Below are 27,722 nucleotides of genomic sequence, written 5' to 3'. Positions count from 1 at the left end.
GGGGTCAGGGAGTCCAGAACTAGAGGGCATAGGTTTAGGGTGAGAGGGAAAAGATATAAAAAAAAAAAGAGACCTACAGGGAAACGTTTTTTAAAAGATGGTACGTGTGTGGAATGAGCTGCCAGAGGATGTGGTAGAGGCTGGTACAATTGCAGCATTTAAGAGGCATTTGGATGGGTATATGAATAGGAAGGGTTTGGAGGGATATTGGCCGGGTGCTGGCAGGTGGGACTAGATTGGGTTGGGATATCTGGTCAGCATGGATGGATTGGACCAAAGGGTCTGTTTCTATGCTGTACATCTCTATGACTATGACTCTAGTATGCATCCCAAACATGCTGCTGCAAATAGGACAGAATACCAGAGTTTTTAAATCAAGTTATTGGCTCAGGATTTCCTCTCCATGCACATTTAGCTCCTTTAATGTAAAAAAAAAGGACAGACTGCGGTTATGAAACAAAGGCATGCAGTGAGGAAAACCAAGGGCACAGATTCAGCAATGGTGGAATTGGATAATTATCGGAATAAACCACAGCATAGCAGCAAGAATAAGGCATTCTGCTCTGCTGTTCAATATGGTTGATCAACCAACTCCGTATCCTGTTCCTGCTTTGTCCCCATATCCTTATGCTGTTTAGCCAAGAAAAGATCAGAAGAGCTTCACATCAAAATTGTGCCATTAGCATTTAATAATCTCCAATGTGTATATACCCATTTCTACATGAGAATGCATGAACATGTACATTGTAGGAATGTTTAAACAATCAGCTTGTACACAAAAGCTGTCTCAACCAATAATGGTTTGAGTTACAGAAAATAGCCACTTGGCAATTAAGATATTTCCAGCATACCACCACTTTCAACCAGAACAAAGAATGCTTTTTAGAACAGATTTGCAAACATGATCATATCACTTAAAAGACCAAAGGAGATCAGATACAAAAGATGTTAGGACCAATAATCAATTTTTCCTGGCTCATTCCATGTGAAAGGTGATGAAGGCAAGTAAATGTTAGCTTTGCATATCTTTAAAAAGACAAGAATTCATGCAAATAGTGCAAAACAAATTACCATATGTTTGAGAATTTAATTATTTGTGTTACCATGTATGCTTTAACATAATTAAGCTTCAACTCAAAAGCTGTGTTACTTAATTACAAATTAGATTATTTTAAGTCAACCTATTTTTAAAGGAAATTTATTTTAGTTACCCAGGCAGCATCCTTGTGAAACAATCAAGATCTAATGCAGTATTAAGACACAGTATGAAACAATTAATTAAATCTCTCCCACCCACGTGGTCACCAACAAATCAGGATGACTAAAAACTGCAATTTTGGGCTAAATAAACAATTACCTGTTTTGCCTCTTTTCAAAACCAACAACTTTCACAAATGCTTTAACAATGAGAAGTGACCTACCAAATGACCCCCACAAAACATATTCCATCTGAGAAAATAACCTGCATGGTATCCTTCCAATGATGCACTTCAATTGATAAAACACAATTGGAGAACTATTGGATGTATGTTTAGTTTGCTTTGATAACTGCTAGATCTTGTGACAAAGCAGGAAGACTGTTTTGCCCTCCTGCTGTTAGTCTTTATAGCAATCTGAACTGAGACAACAAAACTGGTTGAAACATGGCTGATATCTAAAACAATTTGTTTAACCATCAACAACCAATACATCTAATACTGACTACTTTTAATGCTAATTTGATGGCTAAATAACAGGCACATTAAAACACAAAGAACCAGATGACTGGCCGATGTGGGCTCTGGCTCCTGCTTCTTAAAGATAAATACATTTTATAATAAATGTCTTGTGTGTTGCCTCATTTGCTTTCAAAGCAGAATACGTTTTGTAACAAATCTCTGCAATTATAATGCTGGAGCAAAGTGGGAGATTCACATATGCTGCATTTAAGTTCTCAGCAAAGGCAATTGCAAGCTGCCAAAAATTGCACAAGCATCAGAGTATAATATTACATTTACATTCTGAATATATCAAGATTTCTGCTCTGTACAATGTTTCACAATGTTACTATAAAGAACATCAGGAAATCCTGGTACAGTTCTGTATTGTAACAGACAAAACCTCAAATTAAAAAAACTTCTATTGACCCACAAAATCTAAGCTCTGCATAATTAGTCATTCAAACATGGTAATTTTTAGAACCTCTGCTGTACACACTCCCATCATTTGGGTTAAAAATGACGACTGGCTATCATTGCAATATAATTACAGTCAAAATCATTTGTGACAGTTTAGAACTTTCTGAACATTTGTTTAAAATTAGCAGTCTGGCAACAATCAACTGACAAGTATTAATACTGACATTTTAGCAAAACATTTTACTTCAAAAGTAAATACTGCCTTTCTAAAGCATGCCTTCATTGTACCATTCTCAATAATCTACAAATCAACTTTCAAATGTGGTGTTGAGATCTGTATCAGGATGGGTTTCTAAATAAAACTAAAACTTCAGGAGGATGCAAGTGTAAAATTACTCAAATGCAAGAATATTACAACAAAACACATTCATGCATATGATTCCATTAAGAGGCATTTGGGATGACAGACAAAATTATATTGTCCCCTGGAGTTTCAAGTATAAAGCCACATACCTGTGATAATTTCTACACAACATTTTAATGATTTATCAAATTGCATACTGAAAAATAAACAGAATGCATCACAAAAGTATCACTGTGGTGTGCAATGTTTTGAGCTAGAACCAGTTATTTTCCCTTAGTTTTTAAACACCATCAGCACAATGACTAAATATGCATATATAAATACTGAAAACCAATTGCCATCTTAAAGATAACTATGCACAGGTTTTGCTGTACAGGGAACTTCAAAAGTTAGAAAGATATTTTAGGTAGGGAATGACATTTATACTGTTTACACATAATTATACATAGGTAAATTCAACATAATATGTTCTGCAAGTAAGGCATTCACAGTTGCTTGAATTACAGCACAGTAACTGCTGTAAATATCACAATCATTTAGATTATTAGATTTAAATTGAACTAAAAAAAGTGAACAATTTAAGTTGGCTGTTTTAAACTTATTCCAACACTTCTTGGACAGGATCAGGATGTTTGTTAGCATACCCGCTTGTATGTGTATATGTAAGCTTTACAGTTTGGACAAGTGTGCATCACATCCTTCAGATCATCTATCAAGCAGGGGATTAAGCAGCATCCCAAGTCACATCTAGATTAAAACAAAAAAAAAGTCTTTTAAAAACAACAATAACTTTGCAGCCACATTTCTACAACCTTAACTTGTTACAGGTCAAATTCTGGTACCTTCAAAAGGTAATTGGAAAATACAGGGCAATCCCTGTATCCGTGGAATCATTTTCCGCGTTTCAGTTACCTGCGGCTTCCTGCAGCCCGAACATATAAAAGGGAATGTTCCAGAACCCGGAGGCTGCCAGGAAGGTAGTTTCCCATTTAAATGAATGGGTTTGCTCCTATCCACAGGATGTTCTGGAACGTATCCCCGTGGGTACAGGGAGACTACTACATTGCAAAGACACGTTATCTGTTGCACCAATAAAGCTCCCACACTGGTTAGAACTGCAGACTAAAATGCCCAAGTTCAAAACAGATCCAGTTCCTTTTGTATTGTTTAATTACAAAATAAAATCACAGTGCCAAAACATACACAGAAATTTCTGGAAAACTCAAAGTCTGGCAATATCTGTGGATAGAAAGCAGAGTTAACATTTCAGGTCCAGTGGGCCTTCTTCATATAACAAAAAAATGCTAAAGATAGGGTGGGGAAGAGCCAGCATTGGGTGGAGATGGAGCACTGAGGGAAATAACAGCAACTGGGCAGACAAAGGAATAGGTAATGGTCAGCCTGGGAGAATAGGGGTCAGCTAGTGGGTGACGATGAGATAGTTATGGTAGCAGCCCATTGATGGCAAGGCCTAGTGTGCAGGGATTGGAAGAAGGACAAGGGAGAAGGTGCTCAGGTCCTAAAATCATTGAACTCGATCTGGAGTCCTGAAGATTACAAGGTCTCCAGGTGGAAAGCAAGATATTGTTCTTCCAGTTTGTGCTGAGCTTCACTGGAGCACTGCAGCAAGCCAGATAAAGATTTTGGCCTCACATCAAATGCTTTATTCTGTGGGCTTAGCCATATTACAAATCAAAAAACACAATATTGTGTAGTGTATTTGTCTTAAAATAAATAATAAGATTTTAAAAGGAACCAGATAAGATCCCACAAAAACATATGTCAGTGAAACCTAATGTTCAAGAGTCTGGGCACCAGACGCTAATTTAACCAAAATATAGTCAGATGTACAGCATGGAAACAGACCCTTCAGTCCAACCTGTCCATGCCAACCAGATATCCCAACCCAATCTAGTCCCACCTGCCAGCACCCGGCCCATATCCTTCCAAACCCTTCCTATTCATATACCCATCCAAATGCTTCTTAAATGCTGCAATTGTACCAGCCTCCACCACATCCTCTGGCAGCTCATTCTATACATGTACCACCCTCTGCGTGAAAACGTTGCCCCTTAGGTTTCTTTTATATCTTTCCCCTCTAACCCGAAACCAATGCCTCTAGTTCTGGACTCCCCGACCCCAGGGAAAAGACTGTCTATTTATCCTATCCATGCCCCTCAATTTTGTAAACCTCTATAAAGGTCACCCCTCAGCCTCCGACGCTCCAGGGAAAACAGCCCCAGCCTGTTCAGCCTCTCCCTGTAGCTCAAATCCTCCAACCCTGGCAACATCCTTGTAAATCCTTTCTGAACCCTTTCAAGTTTCACAACATCTTTCCAATAGGAAGGAGACCAGAATTGCACGTAATATTCCAACAGTGGCCTAACCAATATCCTGTACAGCCGCAACATGACCTCCCAACTCCTGTACTCAATACTCTGACCAATAAAGGAAAGCATACCAAACGCCTTCTTCACTATCCTATCTACCTGCGACTCGACTTAAGGAGCTACGAACCTGTACTCCAAGGATGTTAGTGGGCTGCTGCCTCACAGCGCTAGAGACCCGGGTTCAATTCCCGACTCAGGCGACTGACTGTGTGGAGTTTGCACATTCTCCCCGTGTCTGCGTGGGTTTCCTCCAGGTGCTCCGGTTTCCTCCCACAGTCCAAAGATGTGCAGGTCAGGTGAATTGGCCATGCTAAATTGCCCGTAGTGTTAGGTTAAAGGGATAATGTAGGGGTATGGGTGGTTTGCGCTTCGGTGTGCACTTGTTGGGCCGAAGGGCCTGTTTCCACACTGTAAGTAATCTAATCTAATCTAGTCTCTTTGTTCAGCAACACTCCCTAGGACCTTACCATTAAGGTGTAGAAGTCCTGCTAAGATTTGCTTTCCCAAAATGCAGCACCTCACATTTATCTGAATTAAACTCCATCTGCCACTTCTCAGCCCATTGGCCCTTCTGTTTTAACCTGAGGTAACCTTCTTCACTGTCCACTACACCTCCAATTTTGGTGTCATCTGCAAACTTGCTAACTGTACCTCTTATGCTCGCATCCAAATTATTTATGTAAATGACAAAAAGTAGAGGACCCAGCACCGATCCTTGTGGCACTCCATTGGTCACAGGCCTTCAGTCTGAAAAACAACCCTCCACCTTCTACCTTTGAGCCAGTTCTGTATCCAAATGGCTAGTTCTCCCTGTGTTCCATGACATCTAACCTTGCTAATCAGTCTCCCATGGGGAACCTTATCGAATGCCTTACTGATAGCATGTAAATGTAATTTGTGGAATCACTGTTGGTAAATGCAATTCAATTCAGGAGTCTGCTGTGCTCCTTGTCATTCAATAACAAGAAAACTATTCATCCTAATTATAAAACATTACAGAATTCAGTTTGATATAACTGAAACTCAAATTGAAATTAAAATTTTAGTTGTTTTCATAAGTAGTAAAACATGAAAATATATTTTACATTCATCACATTACAACTGGGAGGTATGTAAATATTAAAAGATGTTTTTCTCAGGTTAAGCAACACTTAGCCATTTTCTTTCTACAAACTAATACTTAGGTGCTTCTCCATTTTGAGTGAGAGAATCTGACCCAAACAATCGTTTCCATGTAATACCACAAACATTTATTAACAAGCTCCTGGGTGACAAGAGACTCATGGTGTTAGCAGTAACCATAAAATCAGAGTTTGCTTCAACAATCTGAGAATTTCCCATTTTGTTTAGAAAAACCAGACACTCACAAAACAAATTTATATTCCCTCATATTTGGGGCAAGGTCCCAATATTTTAACTCTAAACTGTTCTAGCATTACAAATACTATTCTGAGCCATCTAGGAACTACACAATGTGCCGAGTGCAAACTTGTCCACCCAGGATAGTACTTGCTTCAGCCAGGGATCTATTTCCTCGAAAAATAGATTCTCGGACTTCTTAAGGAACGTATTCCACACAGTTATCTTGCAGAGATTTAAAAAATAAAACTCAGTCTTCTTGTACAAGTGGGGGGAAAAAAAAAAACTTGTATCCTTTGGACCTCTGGGTCAACTTGATTTTTAAAAGCAATATTCTAAGTTTATTCCGCTACACTATTTTGTATTTTTCTAATTATCTTAAGCTTAAGCTTCATAGTTTGTTGAAACAACTTTTTTAGGGGAGTCCCTTTCAAATGCAGCAATTTTTCTATTAACTGGCACCTATGGGACCAGGAGTGTGCCAGATGATCAATATTCCAGATAATCAAAAAAAGGTCCACATAACCCCAGTAAACCCTGAAAAATCCATGTTAAGACATCAACAAACTTCCTAAAAATCAATGTAATAAACACACAGTAAATAATAGAAATATACTGCAAGGGATATACACATCACCGTTACACATTAATCGGCACTTAATTGACTGGCAAAAACTAAGTTTACTGTATTTTTTTAATCTTCCAAATTGGTTAACACTTAAGTGTTACTGATAATGTGATAACCTGTACCTGCTCTCTATTTTAATGGTTTACAGAGTTAAGCAATTTATTTAAAATTAAGCAAAGTTGATGGTGGTCTGAAATGGTGGAGAAGCTCAGCACAACTGGCAGCATCTGTAGAGAAAGAAACAGCTGATGTTTTGGGGCCGTTGATAAAACATCACTGTCCTCAAAACATTAATGGTTTCTCTCTCTCTACAGATGCTGCCAGACCTGCTGAATTTCTCAAGCACTTTAGATATTACAATTTTTTTAAAAATGTTTTACAAGAATCATATTACATAAAATTTGACTTGGGAATAATAGACTCCTTTCATTTTATATGTTTCCTATTTTTTTCTATTTAAATGTATAAAACTAATTCTCTGCCTAGTTATACAGTTGACCTAAATGCATCTCCAAAGAGTGAGCAAGCCCAAAACAAGTCAAACTGGGTGAGAAGAATGATAATATTTCATTCTTCTTTTTCAGCTCTCTGCATGTCCATGGTGATTATTTCTGAAGCACTGTAAATTGCTAGGGTACTTTTTTTGTTAAAACAATGGGTAGGACATGGAAGCAGAACCAGTCTGGAATGGGGATAAAAGTCTGTGCCATTAATCTGATCCAACTCTCTAGTTGTCTAGCAAGCCAAGCGGTGACTGAAACCTGCAGTTAGTTATCATTATTAATCTCCTAGGTCTAATTATTTTGTTTGAAGTTATATCTCTCACCTCTGGAGAAGGCTGGAATGGGTTCAGGAGCTGAGTGACCTGAGCATCAATAAGCAATTTGCTACTAAGTAAGTGCCACTTGAGAGTACAGTTGCCAACCATTTCCATCACTTTGCTGATCAGACAGAGCAAATTAAAAGGTCTGGATTGTGTACAGGACATAACTGAGAAATTGTCTACACTGCTGGTTAAATGCCAGTGTTGTGGCCGTACTGGAGCAGTTTGGCTAGTGAAAAAGCTTGTTCTGGTGCCAAAATCTTCAGCACTGTTTCTTGATTAATTGAAATACCTAAGTACAGTGAAAAGCTTTGTTTACGAGCAGTACAAGCAGATCATAGTAAGCAAGGACATACAAACCAAAGAGTGAAAAATAAGATTAGACAGAGGTATACAAGTTACATCACACAAGGCACATGCTAGGTGAAATCAGTATAAGTTAGAGTCCATTCATCAGTCTAATAACAGCAGGGAAGAAGCTGTTCTTGAACCTGTTGGTGCATGTGCTCAAGCTTCTGTATCTTCTGCCTGACCAGAGGGATTGTGAGAAAGAGTTGCCAGGGTGGGAGAGACCTTTGATTTTGGCAACCTTTCTGTGGTAATGGGCTGTGGTAAACGGAGTCCATGGATGAAAGGTTGGCTTCTGTGATGGTCCTGGCAGGAAGTCAAAGACTGAAAATTGGTTTAATGGAAAGAACCTCTGAAAAAGACTAGCTACACTCCACAAGTACTGTTCTGTGACCAGTTCACTGCATCTACCAATAATTAGGAAAAAGGTGTACTGCTAAAGTTTTCAGACAATACAAAAGTAGCTGGATTAGTAAGTCAAAGCAGAGGACCAAAAGATACACTGATATGTCAGAAGAGTGGGTCACAAGTTTACACGTGAAATTCAACTCACCTTAATTCAGAGTTCCAGTTTGTGTGCAATTCTTTATAACCAAAGAAACTTCAAGAAGTTTCCATAAGCTTTCATTTCTATCATTTTTCTGTGGTAGTTACTTACCCCACAAAACAGCAGAAGAGGCAGAATAAAGTATTCAATAAGCCGACTTCATAAGTGATCTTAGTTGTAATGGTCTGCTGGCAGTGAGGGCACATGGTCTGCACTGGTGCAGCTTGAAACATTTCCCCTTGCAGCACTGTCACTGTTGTTGCAGCACCTGGGGGGACTATAACAGTTGCTGTTTGTCCAGTCTGAGGTGCATAGTGTCCAGGAGGGGGAGGATAGTGACCCGGGGGTACATAATGGCCTGGTGGTGGGTAATGTCCAGCTGTTGGATAGTAACCTGTCCAGGAAAAATGAGAAAAACAGAAAGATCAGTAACGTTACCAATAAATGTTAAAGGCAGCTCAATTTTTTATTATCTTGCCTTGCAAAAATGTGTTAATTTTAAAGTTTAAATAATTTGGTGTAAGCTCACTAAATCTCAAGCTGAGCTCCTGTAGCTCTGAACTTTTGTGTCACAATGCTATGTTACATTCATGCTTAGTACATAGATAATGTGATTGAGGTACATCAGAAATAGCAGTTTAAACTTGCATAAACCACAATGTTTTTTTTTAAAAAGTGAACAAAATGGACAAAACATTAAAATTCACATTTTGGTACCATTTGACATTCTATAATGTTCACTGACAGAAAACTCTAGGTCATTCTCATGCTGTTTCACTCATAAACTGCTGCTTATCATGATTAGAATATAGATAGATTGCCTATCAGAATTAATTTTCCACATTTCTGAAGAGTTGGGTGTAGCATCCAGGAGGATGCTTGGTTTACATCTGGTTCTAAATTTATGACTGGAACATAAAACCTAGATTGCACAGAACAGAACAGCAGCTTTATTCAGCAAAGAGTACCAGGAAGGTACATAATTCTTCAACTTCTCTCATATTTTAAAAATTATTTTGGACATCAAACTTTATGAAGGCTGTAATGTCTTGGGAAGCAGCACAGAAGAGATTTATTAGAACTGTTCCAGGGATGAAGGACCTGGAATTTCATTTAAGGAGAGAAAATTAAGGAGATTCATGAGAGGGATTTGAAATGAAGAAGGATTTAGTTAAACGAAATAAGGAGAAATGATTTCCAACAGCTAACAGTTGGGAAGTGGAAGACGTTAATTTGTGAAGAAACAGAGGCAACATAAGCAAAAAAAAGTTACCAAACATATTGCTTGGTTTTGAATGCACTAGATATAGATGGATGTGGATTCCACACTAGCTTTTAAAAAAAAAAGTAATAAATATTTGAAGGAAAGAAAGTTGCAAGGAAAAAGAATGAAGCATGGGACAAATTGGACTACTCTTCTGGTGCAGCGGCTGGGATAAATAGCTGCATTCTGTGTTATAGCTGCATACTGAGTGTGTAACAGTTCATCTCGGAGCAAACTGGAATATTTAGTATTAAAATTTCCTTAATCAAGACTAATTCAGTTCTACAGATTGGTCACCATCTCGACCTGGCTTGAGACATTTTTGATTCAGTTTACATGGGAACTCTGCAACTTGCACCTGATTGGTTTGAGTACAATTCTACTACAACCAATCAGCTGGAATATTGCGAACTGTTTGGGGGACCCTTATCTTAGATACACTCGCAGTGGGGACAGTCTAGAGATTTATTAGGCTGATATCAGGTATGGAGGGTCGACCTTACAAGGAGATGTTGAATAGGTTGAGCTGATACTTGTTGGAATTTAGAAGAATGAGAAGTTCCTGTATTAAAACAGGACCTGACATCGTAGATGCAGAAAGGTTATTTCCCCTTGTGGGAGAGTCTGGGATCAGAGTGCAAAATCTCAGAATCAGAGGTCACATTTTTAAGACAGATGAAGAGAAATTACTTTTCTAAGATTTGGAGATGCCAGAGCGACGCCCCGAAAGCTAGTGTGTTTCCAATTAAACCTGTTGGACTATAACCCGGTGTTGTGTGATTTGTAACTTTACTTTTCTAAGGGTAGTGAATTTGTGGAATTCTTTACCACAATGGTTGAGTTGTTAAATTCAAGGTTGAGATAGATTTTTTAATCATAAAGCGAATCCATGGTTCTGGGGATAAGACAGGAAAGTGGAGTTGATGGTTATTAGATCAATTTTTATCCCATTGAATGGAGGAGCAGACTCAAAAGGGCTGAATAGTCTACCCCCACTCCTATGTTCTACAATCTACGCACCAGAACCAATAAGCCAATGCTTTCTCCACTGCAAGAAGAAGAATGCAGGAGTTATATGTGGTTACTAATTTATTACTGAGAAGGCTGGATTTGAAGAGACACTGTAAATCACACAAATTTTAAAAATAGCATGGGAATGAGGTTCTTTTTGAAAGAAAACTTATTTAGGCCTATTAGCAAAAAAAACTGCAAGAACGTGTCAGCTTCTGCACAGAAATAGTGCTTACGTTTCAATTTGTAACCCTTCATCAGAATTCAGTTCTGCTTCTGCTGATACTGCTAGGCCAGCTATTTTCAACATTTTCTGTTTTTAATTTTACATGTAGGCCAGCTATAGGAAGAGGCTGAATAGGTTGGGACCTCAGAGGCTGAGGGGTGACTGTATAGAGGTTTATAAAATCACGAGGGGCATCGATAGTGTAAATCGAGCCGGTCTTTTCCCCAGGGGAGGGGAGTCCAAAATTAGAGGGCATAGTTTTAAAGGTGAGAGGGGCAACATTTTCATACAGAGGGTGGTACGTGTACGGAATGAGCTGCCAGAAGTAGTGGAGGAGGCTGGTACAATTACAACATTTAAAAAGGCATCTGGATGGATATATGAATAGGAAGGGCTTAGGGAGAAATGGGCCAAGTGCTGGCAAATGGGACTAGATTAATTTAGGATATCTGGCCAGCATGGACGAGTTTGACCAAAAGAGTTGTTTCCATGCTGTGACATGCTCTATGTCTCTATAACACAACATTGGATTCCACCAAACCAGTTGAATCATTATACAGGAAATACTTCTGATAAAGTTTTAATTGAAAAGCAAAACTGAACCTTTCACACCTTAACTCCGAATATCTACATAACGACCAGTATTGTTTCATATTTATGAAGGTTAGTTCAATCAGCTGTCTATCAGATTCACAAATTCAGCAATCATGCTAAAGTTTTTGATATTTAATTACCATGTGGTGGCATACCACCTTCTGCTGGTGTGTGGAGTGGTACAAATCCTGGTTGCGCCATTGGCTCATAAGGAGGTGGTCCACCGTCTGGTGGGACAGAATACCCATGAGTTTGAGTAGTCATGGGCGGCATATGCACTGAAGAAACAGGCAAAAATATTTCCACATTGTAACAAAAATACAACTGAATGATAGTGTGAATTATTATTTTGAGGTAACATTTTCTTATCTAAGAGATAATTGTTTATCCCTCCCGAGATGATTAAATTCTAGATTAGATTAGATTACTTAGTGTGGAAACAGGCCCTTCGGCCCAACAAGTTCACACCGACCCGCCGAAGCGCAACCCACCCAGACCCATTCCCCTACATTTACCTCATCACCTAACACTACGGGCAATTTAGCATGGCCAATTCACCTAACCTGCACAGTTTTGGACTGTGGGAGGAAACCCACACAGACACGGGGAGAATGTGCAAACTCCACACAGACAAATGCCTGAGGCAGGAATTGAACCCCAGTCTCTGGCGCTGTGAGGCAGCAGTGCTAATCACTGTGCGACCGAGCCACCCTGTCCAACTTTTTCTGTTTCACAGCTTCTACTTAAGAGTCATTAATAAAACAATCAGACAAAACTTGCATTTGTGAATGATGCTCAATTGCCTATACCTTTGAAAGGATGACACACTCAAAAATCAAGGTTAAAGTGGAGGTGCACACCTTGTAAAACAGGAACTCCTCCACTCTCTTCCCTCCTCAAAACACTTACTGATGCTGTTGTACACAACATGCAAAGTCAAACTATAGAATCAACATGCAGTTAACAGTCATTGTTCTGGTGAAACTGATGAAATCAAGATATTAAAAAGACAAAATAAATTCAATGGACTGTATCAAAACAGTACTTTTGATCCTTTAAAAATTAGACTTAGAAATCCAAAATCTTGATTTACAAGCTTCATTTACCAAAGAACAATTTCCTTAATTACATTCAATAATGTTTCAAACATTAAATCACACCATGTAAATGACTTTCAGGATTGATGCATTGTGAATACCGAATTGTTTTCCAGTGGTAGCTTTCTAGTTACTTGTTCTGCTTTTAATTCTTACTGCCTTTCACCTTTTGCAGTTGTCCACTCTTATACATTGTGCTATAACACTTTACCAGCTCAAGATGCAAAGGACATCCTAGGTGCAAAATGTCTTGTAAATACCAAATTTATATATGGATTACTATTCATCACATCTTTAAAAATCACTAATATTAAATATGTAATTTAAATACACAATGTGTTTGCAAGGTAAAGTTGCCATATCAAATTAATTTTGTAATGGATTTCAAATTGCATTGTTAATCTAACCTCATTTTCTGTTCCCTTTCAATATAAAAGTGATTTTTCAAAAAGAAAGAAAAGTCGATAATTCAGATCACACAAAAGTTCTGAAGTCTTAAAAATTTTGATGCAAATATTTCCACTAATGACGTTCAGCATGGAGACAGATTTATTCTTCAGATATCTGCAAAGTCCAAAATCCAGCACCTCTAGGACAGAAATCATGCTGAATTTGGGTCTTCCTCCATCTCAACCTTTCACTTTCAGCATCACAAGGAAGTATTTTGACTGCACAAAAAGCATTTTTTTTTAATACAAGTACTTTATGTCAAAAGATATTCTTATAATAAAACACTGTCCTATTCTCTGCAACAGTTTTGTTTTGACTTTTTGATTTACTGCCACAACAGTGATTGAAGTACACACCTAATAACTGACAAACTGTCAGACGTTTCACCTACGCTCACAATACTTTTGTAAATTCTGGTCTTCGGACTGCCCAATTTTGGGCAATATGCTTGTAACTTCAGTAAGTATTTTACAAAATATTTTAGCCAAAATATTATTTGTACCTGCTGATGGTGGCTGTCCTGGTTTCTCTTCAAGTAATGGAGCAGAAGGTCCCCCAGGATATGGAGGTGGTGGTTCTTCCGACATTATTCACCACTATCGATTTAAAAAAAAATCAGAGACCAAAATCTTATCAACTTAATTAACAAGGCTCCTAAAACTTGTGTAAATAAGCAAGGCCTTTTCTACCAAAATCATTCCATTGTGAGCACTCCTGCTAAATCTCCCCACAATACTTCTGCTCCAGCTTTTCTGGTCTATTCAGGTGTCAGACTGCTCCGACGAAGGGTTTGAAACTTTGTCGGTCTCTCTACAAGATGTTGCCTGACCTGAGTTTCTTCACCACTGTTTGTTTTAGATTTCCAGCATCTGCACTTCGTTTTATTGTAAGAAAAATCGGAGGTTATTCACTTTGGCAGCAAGAATAGAGAAGGTGAGTATTATTTAAGTAAAGGCTGCAGAAAGCTACAGACGGGGGGATTTGAGAGTTTTTAAATCCATGAGCCATAAAAAGCAAGCAGCCAAGTTTAGCAGATAATAGAAAAGACAAACTGAATGATTGTCTTTATTTCAAAAGGAAAGGGAAGAGGACTTGAAAAGAGAATATAGGGAGTTAGGTTGGAAGCGAGACAGCAGGACGAGCAGAGTAGTAATCTCAATTGCTACAGGTGCCACGTGCTAGGAATAGAGAGCAAGTGCAGATGAACACGTAGCAGCACAGCCATGTAGGAGGGAGGGCTTCAAATAACTGGATCATTTGGACACCTTCTGGGGAAGGTGGGACCTGTACAAAAAGGATGGGCTACACCTGAACTGGAAGGCACCAATATCCTGGACAGGAGGTTTGCTAGAGCTTTTCAGAGGGGCTTTAACCTAGATTGGCGGAGAGGGTGCTGGGAACCTAAGCTACAGATCAGATAATAGAATATGTAGTGAACAGCCAGATACTCGTGCAGAGAGTCTGTGAGGAGGGATAGACACTTGATAGGGCAAAGGTGCAGTAGGTGGGATGGGTTGAAGTGTGTCTACTTTAACGCAAGTAGTATCAGGATTAAGGCTGATGAATTTAGAGCATGGATCAGTACTTGGAACTATGATGTTGTGGCCATTACTGAGACTTGGAAGCCAGAAACAAGAAAGGAGCAGTCACTTTATTCGGAGCTTTCTACAGACCTGCCAAGAGCAACAGAGACACGGAGCACCAGATTGGGAGGCAGATTTTAGAAAGGTGCAGAAGTAACAGGGTTGTCATAGGTGACTTCAAATTCCCTAATAATGATTGGAACCTACATAGTTGAAACAGTTTGGATAGAGCAGTTTTTGTCAGGTGTGTCCAGGAAGGGTTCCTGATGAAATATGTCAAAGGCCATCTAAAAAGGGGAAGCCATGTTGGATTTGGTGCTTGGCAACAAACCATATTAGGTGTCAGATCTCTCAGTGGGAGAGCATTTCATTGATAGTGATCACAACTTCATAACCTTTATGATACTCCTGGAGAGGGATAGGAGCAGACAGTATGGGAAAATATTTAATTGGGGGAGGGGGAATTAGTGCTATTGGACAGGAACTGCGGCATCTAAATTGGGAACAGATGTTCTCAGGGAAATGCAAGACTGAAATGTAGAGGTTGTTTAGGAAGCACTTGCTGATAGTGCTGGACAGGTTTGTCCCACTGAGGCAAGGAAGGGACGGTAGGGTGAAGGAACCTTGGATGACAAGGGATGTGGAACATCTAGTTAAGAGGAAGAAGCAAGCTCAGGTTGAGGCTGCAAGGATGTTTACAAGATTACAAGGTAGCCAGGAAGGAACTGAAGAATGGACTTAGAAGAGCTAGAAAGGGGCATGAAAATGACTTGGAAGGTAAGATAAGAAAAACCATAAGGCGTTCTACACTTGTGTGAGGAATGAGAGGATGGCCAGAGTGAGGGTATGACTGGTCAAGGATAGTGGAGGGAACTTGCACCTGGAGTCAGATGAAGAAGCAGCGGTTCTTTTGAATACTTTGCTTCAGTATTTACTACACAGAGGGACGTTGACATTTGAGAGGACAGCGTGAAACAGACTGATATGCAAGAACAAGCTGATTTTAGGAAGGAGGACGTGCTGAAAAGTTTGAAAACATTAGGACAGATAAAGCCCCAGGGCCAGATGGGATACAAACTAGGTTCTACAGAAAATAAGGGGAAAGGTCTGTCGTGCCTTTGGCACTGTCAACTGAAGTAGTGCAGATGACTGGAGGGTGGCAAATGTTACTCCCTTGTTCAGGAAAGTGAATAGGGTTATTCCTGGGAATTACAGACCAGTTAGTCTTACGTCAGCAATGGACAAAGTATTGGAGAGGATTCTGAGAGATACGATTTATGATTAGTTGGAAATCCATATAATTTGATTACAGATAGTCAGCATGGCTTTGTGAGGGGCAGGTCATGCCTCATAAGCCTTATTAAATTCTTTGAGGATGTGACAAAACATGTTGATGAAGGTGGAGCAGTAGATGTGGTGTACATGGATTTTAACAAGGTGTTTGATAAGATTCTCCATGGTAGGTTAATTCTAGAAAGTAAGGAGGCATGGGATGCAGGGAAACCTGGCTGTCTGGATACAGAATTGGCTGGCCCATAGAAGGCAGAGGGTGGTGGTAGATGGAAAGTATTCAGCCTGGAGCTCGGTGACCAGTGATATTCCGCATGGATCGGTTTTGGGAACTTGGCTCTTTGTGATTTTTTTTATAAATGACTTGGATAAGGAAGTGGAAGGGTGGTTAGTGAGTTTGCCGATGACATGAAGGCTGCACATTGACAGGATGCAGAACTGGGCTGATAAATGACAGATGGAGTTCAATCTGGAAAAGTATGAAATGATTCATTTTGGAAAGTCGAATTTGAATGCAGAATACAGGGTTAAAGGCAGTATAGAGGAACACAGGGATCTTGGGATCACAGATCCCTCAAAATTGCTAGCCAAGTTGATAGGGTTGTGAAGGCGGCGTATGGGATGTTGGCTTTCATTAGCTGGGGAACTGAGTTTAAGATCCGTAAGGTTATGCTGCAGCTCTATAGAGCCCTGGTTAGATCATACTTGGAATAGTTTGTTCAGTTCTGGTTGCCTCATTTTAGGAAATATGTGGAAGCTTTAGAAAGGGTGCAGAGACGTACCAGGATGCTGCCTGGACTGGAGGGCATGTCTTATGAAGAAAGGTGGAAGGAGCTAGGACTTTTCCCACTGAAGTGACTTGATAAGGGTGTATAAGATGTTGAGAGGCATAATTAGAATGGATAGCCAGATACTTTTTCCCATGACTGAAATGTCTATCACAGGGGACACAATTTTAAGTTAATTGGAGGAAGGTTTAGGGGAGGTGTCAGGAGTAGGCTCTTTACACAGAGTGGCGGGTGCGTGGAATGCACTGTCAGCAGTGGTAGAAGAGTCAGATATGTTAGGGACATTTAAGCGACTCTTGGATAGGTACATGGAAGTTTGTACAATGAATGGTATGTAGGTTAGTCTGATCTGGGCACAACATCGATGGCTAAAGGGCCTGTACTGTTCTATGTTCTATGTTCCAACAGAGTATAGAATGGAGGTTGTGCTAAAACTATACAAGGCATTAAGACCCGAGCAGGAATACAGCCAACAGTTTTAGGCACCTTAATTTAGAAAAGATACACTGGCATTGGAGACAGTCCAGAGAAGATTCACCAGGCTGATATGAAAGGTTGAGTAGGTGGGACCCATGCTTACTGGAACTTAGCACAATGAGAGGTAACCTTATTCAAGCATACAAGATTTGTAGGGGTCTTGACTGGGTATATGCAGAAAAGATGCTTCCCTTGTAGACACAAAGTCTGGGAGTAGAGGACATAATCTCAAAATAAGAGGTTGCAGATTTATCAAAATGAAAGTGAATTTCTTCTCTCAGAAGGTAATATATTTATGGAATTATTGTTTGCAGAAAATTGTCAAGGCTGGGCTGTGCATATTCAAGGCTGAGATAAACAGGTTTTTAATCAGCAAGGGAATTGGGTGGGGGTGGGTTATTGAGTAAAGGAAAACAAAGTTGAAAATGAAATCAGCCAGGATTTCATTGAACGGTGCAGCAGATGGGCTGAATGGCCTAATTGTGCTCCTAAAGTGATAGAGCTAAAGTTCTCACCCTCGTGCTCAAATCTTTCCATGTCTCTTGCTTTCCAGTTCTGTCTCAACAACAGTCTCCATACTCTCACCTCTGAGCTCCCTTTGTTCCACTATAGGTGACTGGATTCACCTTCACCCAATACACCTCAGATTAGAGCAATCCTTCAGTATTGACCTTTGTGAATCTGACTTGAATACATAATTTAAGTTCATATTTCAATCTCTTTTCACCCAATCTCCAACTTCTCCTCCACTGAGACTTCCTTCCTCTCAATCACTTCTAATAGCACTTCAACTTGACTCTTCACATCCTCCAGCCTGACCATACTGCAGTCATCCACTACAGATCACTTCTTGACTGCACCGTTGCAAAGATTACAACAGATTTAGACTTCCCTCTGAGAAACGTCATCTTTCCTGTATAATTCGCAATGTTTATAGCAAAAAAATTATAAAGTACCTTTTGTTATTCTCTAATTAGTATTTTTGTCATGGTAGGAGGATGACATTAATCGTACTAATCAAACAGCAGAATACTGAGGATGCTGGAAATTGGAAATAGAAATAGGAAAATAATGGAAAAGATTTCAGCAGGTCAGGCAGCATCTACACAGAGGAGTAGTTCCCAATGTCTTTCCTACTGTGACCACATTTCAAGGCTTGAAAATTATTGTTCAGGGAGAGAAACCCCAGGAGGGGGACTGACAGAAATTGGTCATTACTGCTTTTGAACACATGACCTCTGAATTTTCAGCTCGCAACCACACTTGGGATCACAACGCCCTATTTGGAGATGCTCTAGTGTAGACCGTGCAACAGAGATAAACGTTTAGGTCTGTGGTCCTTCACATTATCACAGCTCAGATCTAAATTTGAGTTAATTTCAGCACTTTCTTATTTGGTATCATTATAGTTTATTTTACATAGATGGATACAAACATCCATAATAGAGACATTAAAATGGTGAATAATGTGACTTAATGCTATTGCTCAAATACAGGAATAAACCTTAGAGGAGAGGATGTGCATCACTGCTGTTAGTTGCAGAAACAAAACAACTTGAGAAAAAAACTGCATTGGTGAAACAATATCTGACAAAAATACCTGAAATGAAGTGTGGACTGTAACTACGTAGGAATTACTAACTAATAAGACATAAAATTTTATGTGAAGTCGTGTATCTATGACAACAATGCTATCAAGTAGCGTAATCAACTACGTGACGAAGACAACACAGCAACCTCAAATGAACTGATAACTTGTTTAAACATCAGTCAAAGTGCCTGAAGAGGATCACCTTCAGTAGTTACTGTGTTATCCATGCTGAGAATCACCTCAATTGAGGGATAGTTTGTAGTCCCCGATAATCACTCTACCTGTAAGCATATAGAATACAGACTTCCTTTCTGCTATTAATGCAGAAAAAGCTCATTAGATCACGTAAAATCAATTAAGTTTGCTAACTCCTCATCAGATTTTAATAGGTATGGGACAGAGTGGGTGGAAACAAACTGTTTCTCATTCGTGTGGAATTTATTTTCAAGGTCAGTGGTCGAGGTTGAAACTATTGTCAATATTCAAGATTAGATTGATGGCTGAAGGAAAATGGGTTGAAAGAATTTAAATGGGGAACTATTAGAACTATGTGCTTGCAGAGAATTTGAGCTTTATATCTATTAGTTTTTAGAAATTAACATTTTATGAAGATATGATAGGGTGGATGGGAGAGTTGGGAGAGAGAGGAAAGCACGTGTGGACGAGAGAAAATTTGTTTATGAAATTGTTCAGGGAATGTATGAGAAAACTACTTCATAGTTCTACAATCCTATTTAGCAGAATGAGCTGAATTCTGTTTCATATTTTCTGCAGAGAATGTTATAAGATAGATATATGGCAGAAAAGCGCTGAAACCATTCCAATTCAAACATCTAGAAAAAAAATTTCTCTGCAAACTCCTTAAGCAACCATCCAAATATTTAGCTGCTTTTTCAATGAATTTAGTTTTTTAAGAAAACATTTCTTTCCCCAGAATACCATGCAAACATTTAGCAAATTGGAAATTTTATCAATGAAGGGCTTTTTTCTGCCAACAAACCACCTGAATTTGAATCCATGCACTGCCTTTCTGCCCCACACTTTGATTTCAGACCCTTTGACTAAGTTAATTTCTATAGCATCTTGCTCTACAAAACCTGTAAAACATCAACCAAACTTGTGTACCAGCTAGCTATCACTTTCTGCTTCTTTAATTTTCAAGAAATATGCATTCCCTTCCACAGTCATTAATGCTTTTCATTAATTTCTAAACCTGCCCATCAAAAACTCTGCAAAACCTAATTTTTAATCAGCAGCTTTCACTCTAAAAAACACTTCCAAATCCGGTTTTTCTTTACCCCCCACATAAATATCTGGAGGCCTTTGACATAATCATGCTAAGTGCAAGGAATTAAATCTTAAATCACATCTCAGTCATGAAGATTTGGTTATTCAGAATCTTTACAACATGGAAGTGGGCCATTCGGCCCATTCAAGAGCACAACAACCCTCCGAAGAGCATCCCATCCAGACCCACCTTTTCCCATTTCCCATAACTAATCCAGGTTGATGTCTGCAGATGCTTCCGTAGGCAGGTGCTGAGAAAGGAGATATGGCTGTGGTAACGAGTCTGCTTCAGAATGTGGCTGAAGAGCTTCTGTGCAGAGGAGATGACCTGGGGTGTGCAGTGAGAGAGGGACTCACTGAAATCTTTGTAGAGAGAGGCAGAGAGCTTCTTCAAGGAAGGCATCCTTGTAAGAGTTTTCTTTACCCCCCCCATAACTAATCCACCTAATCTGCACATCCCTAGACATTATGGGCAATTTAACACAGCCAATCCACCCAATCTTTGGACTGTGGGAGGAAACTGGAGCACCTGGAGGAGACCTACAGAGACACTGGGAGAATGTGAAAACTTCACTTGAGAGTGAAATTGAACCCAGGTCCCTGCCACTGTAGGGCAGCAGTGTTAACTAATGCCAACTGTGCCACGCCATGGAGAATTTTAAATTCTCAACAACTTTTGGTTCCATATTATGAAAACCCACTTAGTATCTCAATAGTTGTTGAAGCAAATTGTAATAATTGAGGTATGGTATGCATAGTTTTTTTTTTAAAAAGCCCTATGCAGCACAGTAAACTTTCTTATTGTCACGTTTAAAGAAGGTCAACCTGCTCCTACACCTCCAGGGCAAGTGGGGCTTGAATTTGGATTGCAGATAGGGACATTTTCACAGCACTATAAGACCCCACAAAATAATTATTATAACTGTTAGACTACAGGGATACTTCTATACAAACTGTCCACGTAACAAGGTTCAGGTGGTTAATTAGCATGTATCAACACATTTGCTTTCCATGGTCATGCATATGTAGTTACCTCATACAGCAAATTGTTTTTACATTGGTTCGTTTGTGCTCTTCTTCCTAGTACATTTAATTATTTAAAAAGTTACAAATGGTACAGATCTATTGAAAGCGTGACTTCTGCCACAAAACAATTCTAAGTGTAGTGCTAACATACATTAATATTTGCATTGACAAAATCCAAGCTAATTTATATTGCCAAGGATGATTAAAACATTCAAATATTACACAGACATGTTTAATAAAACTTGTCTGAATATATTTGCAAGGAGGAGAAAGTGAGGACTGCAGATGCTGGAGATCAGAGCTTAAAAGTGTGTTGCTGGAAAAGCGCAGCAGGTCAGGCAGCATCAAAGGAGCAGAAGAATCAATGTTTCGGGCATAAACCCTTCTTCAATCCTGCGCTTTTCCAGCAACACTTTAAGCTCTGAATATATTTGCAAACTACTACTGCATCAGAAGAACATCAATTCCAGCAACTTTACTGTTTTAATTCCAAAATCTAGATTCTGAACAGGCATTCCGAAGAGTCTGTTTCTGTTTCTATTCACAGCTTTTGTGTACAACATGTACCATTGTGCTGAAGAAAGTATACGTCTGTCAAATATTACACCGAAGGATGGCTGCATTTTCCCACTCACCCACCATTTGCCCCCTCTCCAAAAACAAGAAGCTGCAGTCATTAAGAAAACAACCTGCTTTCACAGGTCTGTCATATTTATGGGCATTTTTATCCATCGGACAGTTCTTTTTCGAGAATGTGCAATTTTATATAACACTAGTAAATGCATGTGAACACCACTACCTGAAAACTTTCCTGCAAACTTCCCTCCAAACTACTACACGATGGTGTGTTGAAATTAAAATTGCTGTTTCTTTATCATCACTGGATCAAGATCCAAGGAGTTCCATTCCTGACAGCGCTGAGTGCATCTAAATCAAGTGAACTGCTGTGATTCAAGAGAGTAGCTCACTACCACCTTCTCAAGGGCAATTAAGGATGAATGAATAAATTCCTGAAACGCATTTTCTTTTAGTTGATTTGAGTCACAGGTTTGGAATTATCCAAAGTGGCTTTCTAACTTGCGTCATTGCATCACATAATTACATCGTGCTGGGGTCGGGAACTGATGTTCAATCCGGTGGATGGGATAACAAACATAATCTTGACGCCAGTAAGGACAAGGTAAGTGTTTGTGTAATTGTGCATATACTGGCAAAGAGAGGCAATTGATTTACAGAGCAGGAGGCCATTCATGGTCTGCTGTAGACAATCCAGTCAGTCCACTATCCCTACTCTCTCCCAGAAAGTTTATTTCTTTTGAAACAGCCATCCAATTTCCTTTGACCATCTCAACTTCCATCACCCTTATGGACAGTGGTTTCAGGTTATCTGCACTCACTGCTGAAGAAATCACTTCCTCACAATCTCCATGCATACCTTGTACAAAATCTTAAAAATATGAACAAAGTCCTTACAACATCAGCTAATGCAAACTTTTCTTTGTTTATAGGATCTCAGCCAATTCTCACCTGGTACACCGACATCAAGTCTTCATTCTCCTTTACGAGAGAGAATAAGCCTACCTTCACCAATGTAACCTCGCAACTAAGTTTCCAAATCTCTGGAATCCCCTCACATTCTCTCTAACGTGTTACAGCAGAACTGAATGCAATGCTATTTGTTGGCTAACCAAAAGGTTTTTGTATTCAAGATCCCTACTTATGTAGCCCAAAATGACATGCTTTGCTAACCACTCTCTCCATACAGCCTGTCAAAGATTTATGTATAGCTAGGCCCCTCTGCCTCAAACACACTTTAGAACTGGGCCATTGAGTTCACATTGCCGCTCCATATCCCTTCTGCAAAAAGCAACAAACCCAGCAATTCCTTTGGCAAAGACAGTCTTATCACCAAGAGCCTAACATGCCATACTAAAGGTGATGGGATTACTCCCTCATACTCTATGCAACAAAGAATTAGATTAGATTAGACTACTTACAGTGTGGAAACAGGCCCTTCGGCCCAAACAAGTCCACACCGCCCACTGAAGCGCAACCCACCCATGCCCCTACATGTACCCCTTACCTAACACTACGGGCAATTTAGCATGGCCAATTCACCTGACCTGCACATCTTTGGACTGTGGGAGGAAACCGGAGCACCCGGAGGAAACCCACGCAGACACGGGGAGAACGTGCAAACTCCACACAGTCAGTCGCCTGAGGCAGGAATTGAACCCGGGTCTCTGGCGCTGAGAGGCAGCAGTGCTAACCACTGTGCCACCGTGCCACCCACAATCTTGACAAGGAAGCAGCTCTCATTGTCATTCCTGACATAACCCTGCAGGAGTTGGACAGCAAGCCTACCATCGTAGAATGCAGCATTTCCAAGTATTCCACAATCTAATTCTTAATAATGGAGTTTAAAATTTTACCAGTGACAAAGATCAGGCTAGTGACTGGTGTCTTGTCAATGGTAAAGCCCAAGGAAAGATGGCATTCCACCCAAAACAATCAGAAGTGGAAAATCAATATGGCCACGACACAGAGCTTTTGTCTTTCTGTTGAAAGGAAAGGGCTGTGCTTCAGGATATTCATGGTACAAACATTGTTACCTTGTACAGAAGTTGGAGTGGGGGAGGGGTAGAAATTACAGACATTAACAATTACCAAGGTTTCTACTTCCAAATACCTTCCCCCCCAAAAAAAACTTACTAGTGCCTAACATTTTGCACACTCTGGCAACACGTAGAGTTTCAGTGCAGTTTCAGAGCTGGTAAAGCAACTGCAAATATGATTTCCTCACTTTGCCAGTGACAGGAAACTCCCATCAATAGAGCAGGCAACACCAACGCCTCTGACCTATTAATGGAGTCAGCCACCTCTACCTGTACAGAAAAAAAGTCCTCCTACGCACCATTGTCTTCTTACATACAAACATATATAGCTCCAGTTCAGTTATGATGAAGCAACAGATGTTTTCAAGATTAGCAACAAGATAGAGCAGGACTGTATTCTTTATTTCAATTAATTCATGGGTTTTGGGCTTCGCAAATTTGGCAAACATTTATTCCCAATCCCTAGATTCCCTGAGGTGGTGGTGGTGAGCTGCCTTTTTAAATTGCTGCAGCTCTGGCACATTCTCTCTTGGGCATATTATTCACCATGTTGCTATTGTACATTTTCAACAACTCAAATGAAAGCATATCTTTGCATACCAGAACTAATGGCAAGATATTCAACTTGACAATTTAAGACCCTAGTTTAAGAGGGGCAGAAGGAAATTACAGGACATTTAGCCTGATCTTGGTCGCTGGTAAGATTTTAGACTCCATTATTAAGAATTAGATTGCGGAATACTAGGAAACGTGTGGTAAAATAAGGCTGAGTCAGCACTGCTTTGTCAAGGGGGCAATCATGTGTGATATCTGTTAGAACTCTTTGAGCAATTTACAAGTTAGACAAAGGAGAGCCAGTGAATGTGATCTATTTGGATTTCCAGAAGGCCTTTGACAAGGTGCCATTCAAGGCTGCTAAATAAGAGAAGAGCCCATGGTGTTAGGGGCAAAGTACGGCACGGATTGAGGACTGTGACTGGCAGAAGGCAATGATGACGAGTAGTGTTCCAGTGGTCAGTGGTGGGACCACAAATATTCATGTTAAACATTAATGATCCAGGTAAAAGAACTGAAGGCAAAGTTTGCAGATGACAAAGGTAGACAGAGGGGCAGGTCATGTTGAGGCTGCAGAAGGAACAGGACAGGTTACAAGACAGGGTAAAGAAGTGGCAGATAGAAAATAATGCAGGAAAGTAAAATGTTACACTTTTGTGGGAAGAATAGAAGAGTCGACTATTTTCTGAAGGGAAAAGGCTTTAGAAACACAAGGTGACATGGCAGTCTTAGTTCAGGATCCTCATAAGGTTGACATGCAGGCTCAGTTGGCAGTTAGGAAGGCAAATGCAATGTTAGCTTTCAAGAGGTTTAGAATACAAGACCAGAGATGTACCGCTCCTGGAATGTTGCGTGACATGCTGTGATTTTCCAGCACCACGCTTTTGACCAGAATTATCAAGGCTATAAATGTCATGTCAATATTGTGGACCAGCAGTAAATTAACCATAAATACAAAGTTCATGTTCTTAATACTGTCCTTTATAGCAGCAAAGGCAAAGAGGACTCTCACAAGGAAGAAAAGGCACTGAACAGTTGCCTTCCTCACAGCCTCAGACTAATATTGGACATCCCTTGACGAGAGTGTGGCGACTATAGAAGCACAGATGCATGCAGGGATCCCCAAGCTTGCCTTTGTTTCAGTACTGACTTAGGTGACTGAATCATCACTTCTTCCTGCACCTTTCTAATTTCCATGCAAATGTGCTCATCTATCCATCTCATTATATTACTTGAACAGACTACAGGGTCATTACAGAGAGATGACTGGTGGTGGTTCAACCTGAGGGTCCCCACACCTCTGGCAAGGGGACAGGCTAAGAAAGAGAGTACATCATGGCAACCTCAGCCAGTGCAGGAAATGAACCAATGCTGAGCTAACCATCTTCCTTAAGTTGGATGTCTGTAGCATGCCCTCAGAAGAGCAACTGTCCCTTTTTTTGTTTTTCAATATATTCTGTCCAGGGCAATAGCATCCCTATCTACTATACCCTGTCTTGCACTTTTCAGATAGTGGAGAGACACTAGTGGAGATTTCAGCACAGCAAGTTTTCCTCAGACTTATTGATGAATATTTTATTCACTTATTTATTTTAACCTGCACTGAACAAATTGGTTGCTGCATTCACCTGAATATTGAGTATTTTTGACTAACAGTCACTAAGTAATTGTGATTTTGGAATAAGCATTAAGGGAATGCAGAAAAATGCTGATTTTAACTAATCACTGATTATAACCTTGATACACCCCATTGTTTTTTTGAAAATATTTAACACTAAAATCTACTAGGATAACCCTTTCACTTTAGTTTAGCTTTCTAAAAAGACAGTTTTAATCAAACAAAATCAGACAAAATCATACAAAGGCGATTGACTAAGGAGTGTCTTTAAAAAAAAGGGCTGTTTAGTGAGGTTAATCAACTTTGTGCTTCTCAACTAAAAACAAACACCAATCAATGAGCAATTAAAAACTTTCAAAAAGGATGTGCAAGAAATTTAGTCATATCTCATGGTGGAAGGATGACAGTTGATAGGTGGGGGTAGAGGGGCTTAAATTGCATTAAAACTTTGAAGCTGAAAGATAATTTGATCCTCTGAAGTATCTGGTATCCAGTCTGTAAAACAACTTAATGAATCAAAATAGATAATTGCTTATGCCATAAATCTTTTACAACCTTTAAAAATAAAACTTCTTATAAACATAAAAGGACAACCATACAAATTAGGTGTTTAAAACAAGACATGAGTCCCATGAAATGCAACTACTTTAAAACCAAACAAAACCTTCAAATTCAACTGCAATATTCACAAAAACAAACTATTTCCCACACAGGATACTGCAATTCGACATGTGCAGGTACCTCCAAATGTTACAATCGTGTGCACATCCTCATCTGAAAATGGCAGGTAGTCAGTCAGTCACCCGAGGTTAGATGGGAGGCTCGTTTTTTTTATTATTAAAAAAAAAGCTATCCTGAGATTCTAAATTGGCTAGAAACAGATATCGTGAATATCAATCCACAAGCAAATTCAGTACCAGCAAAATGAAGAACTGTGCCAAGTTAAAAGGGATAATGCCCTCTTGAAAAGTACCGGGCAGACTTTTAAGAAACATTTGCAAATGACCAATTTTGCATTGCTGTGGTATCAACCTCACATTACATTACATTACATTACATCCAACATGTGAAACACTCCAAGTGGAGAATTTGGCCAGAGGTGCTTTTTCGCTCGGCTCAGGATTCGTTTCTGAAAAATTCCACCGTTCCTCCAGCATTAAAACCGATTATTCAGCAAGAGCCTTGAACCGCTAAATGCAGCTACACTGCTCCTGGTGAAGGAAAGCCGGTTAGAGTCACTGGGGGGGCGGCGGGGATCATTCACCTCCCGCTCCCTTCCCCTTACCCCCTTGGTCTCAGTCGGCAGGAGGAGGAGGCCGGAGCCGCGGGGGCCTCTGGGAGTTGTAGTCCAAGGGCCCCCGCTGCATCCGCAATAAGTGACGGGTGAAGCCGGGGCTGGAGGACTACAACTCCCACAGGGCACTGCGAGCAAAACAATCACAACAGCTTCCAGCTCCTCGGCGAGGCGGCGGAGAGCCGCTCACTTCGGATTAACGGTTCATTTCCTTTTAGAACTGCGCCCGGGATCTGAACGAGAAGCAAACGACTCCCTTCCCCCACAAAAGCCACACGCAGTTGTTACAAGACCGCGAACTGTGCGGGCGAAAGCTGCCTCACCGGTCGGACCTCGAGCCGCTCTCTCTCCTGCCCTCAGCGTCCGAGCTCTGAGGCGGC

The 27,722-nt window shown here is 40.0% G+C and overlaps 1 protein-coding gene across 1 annotated transcript; it reads right to left on the bottom strand.

Annotated features, from left to right (window-relative positions):
- Nucleotides 1–659: 659 nt before the first annotated feature.
- LOC122560488 (cell death-inducing p53-target protein 1) lies at nucleotides 660–27,722 on the bottom strand. Its single transcript, XM_043711134.2, has 5 exons — nucleotides 27,666–27,722; nucleotides 13,721–13,814; nucleotides 11,812–11,949; nucleotides 8,688–8,970; nucleotides 660–3,228 (listed from the first exon to the last, which is right to left on the bottom strand). The coding sequence occupies exons 2-5, from the start codon at nucleotides 13,803–13,805 to the stop codon at nucleotides 3,117–3,119; spliced, it is 618 nt and encodes a 205-aa protein (XP_043567069.1). The 5' UTR covers nucleotides 13,806–13,814; nucleotides 27,666–27,722; the 3' UTR covers nucleotides 660–3,116.

Source organism: Chiloscyllium plagiosum, unplaced genomic scaffold, assembly GCF_037043375.1.
Source record: "Chiloscyllium plagiosum isolate Xiang-an unplaced genomic scaffold, Cpla_swu_hap1 HiC_scaffold_20, whole genome shotgun sequence".
Lineage (NCBI taxonomy): Eukaryota > Metazoa > Chordata > Chondrichthyes > Orectolobiformes > Hemiscylliidae > Chiloscyllium > Chiloscyllium plagiosum.
This window is presented reverse-complemented; position numbering and strand designations above follow the sequence as displayed.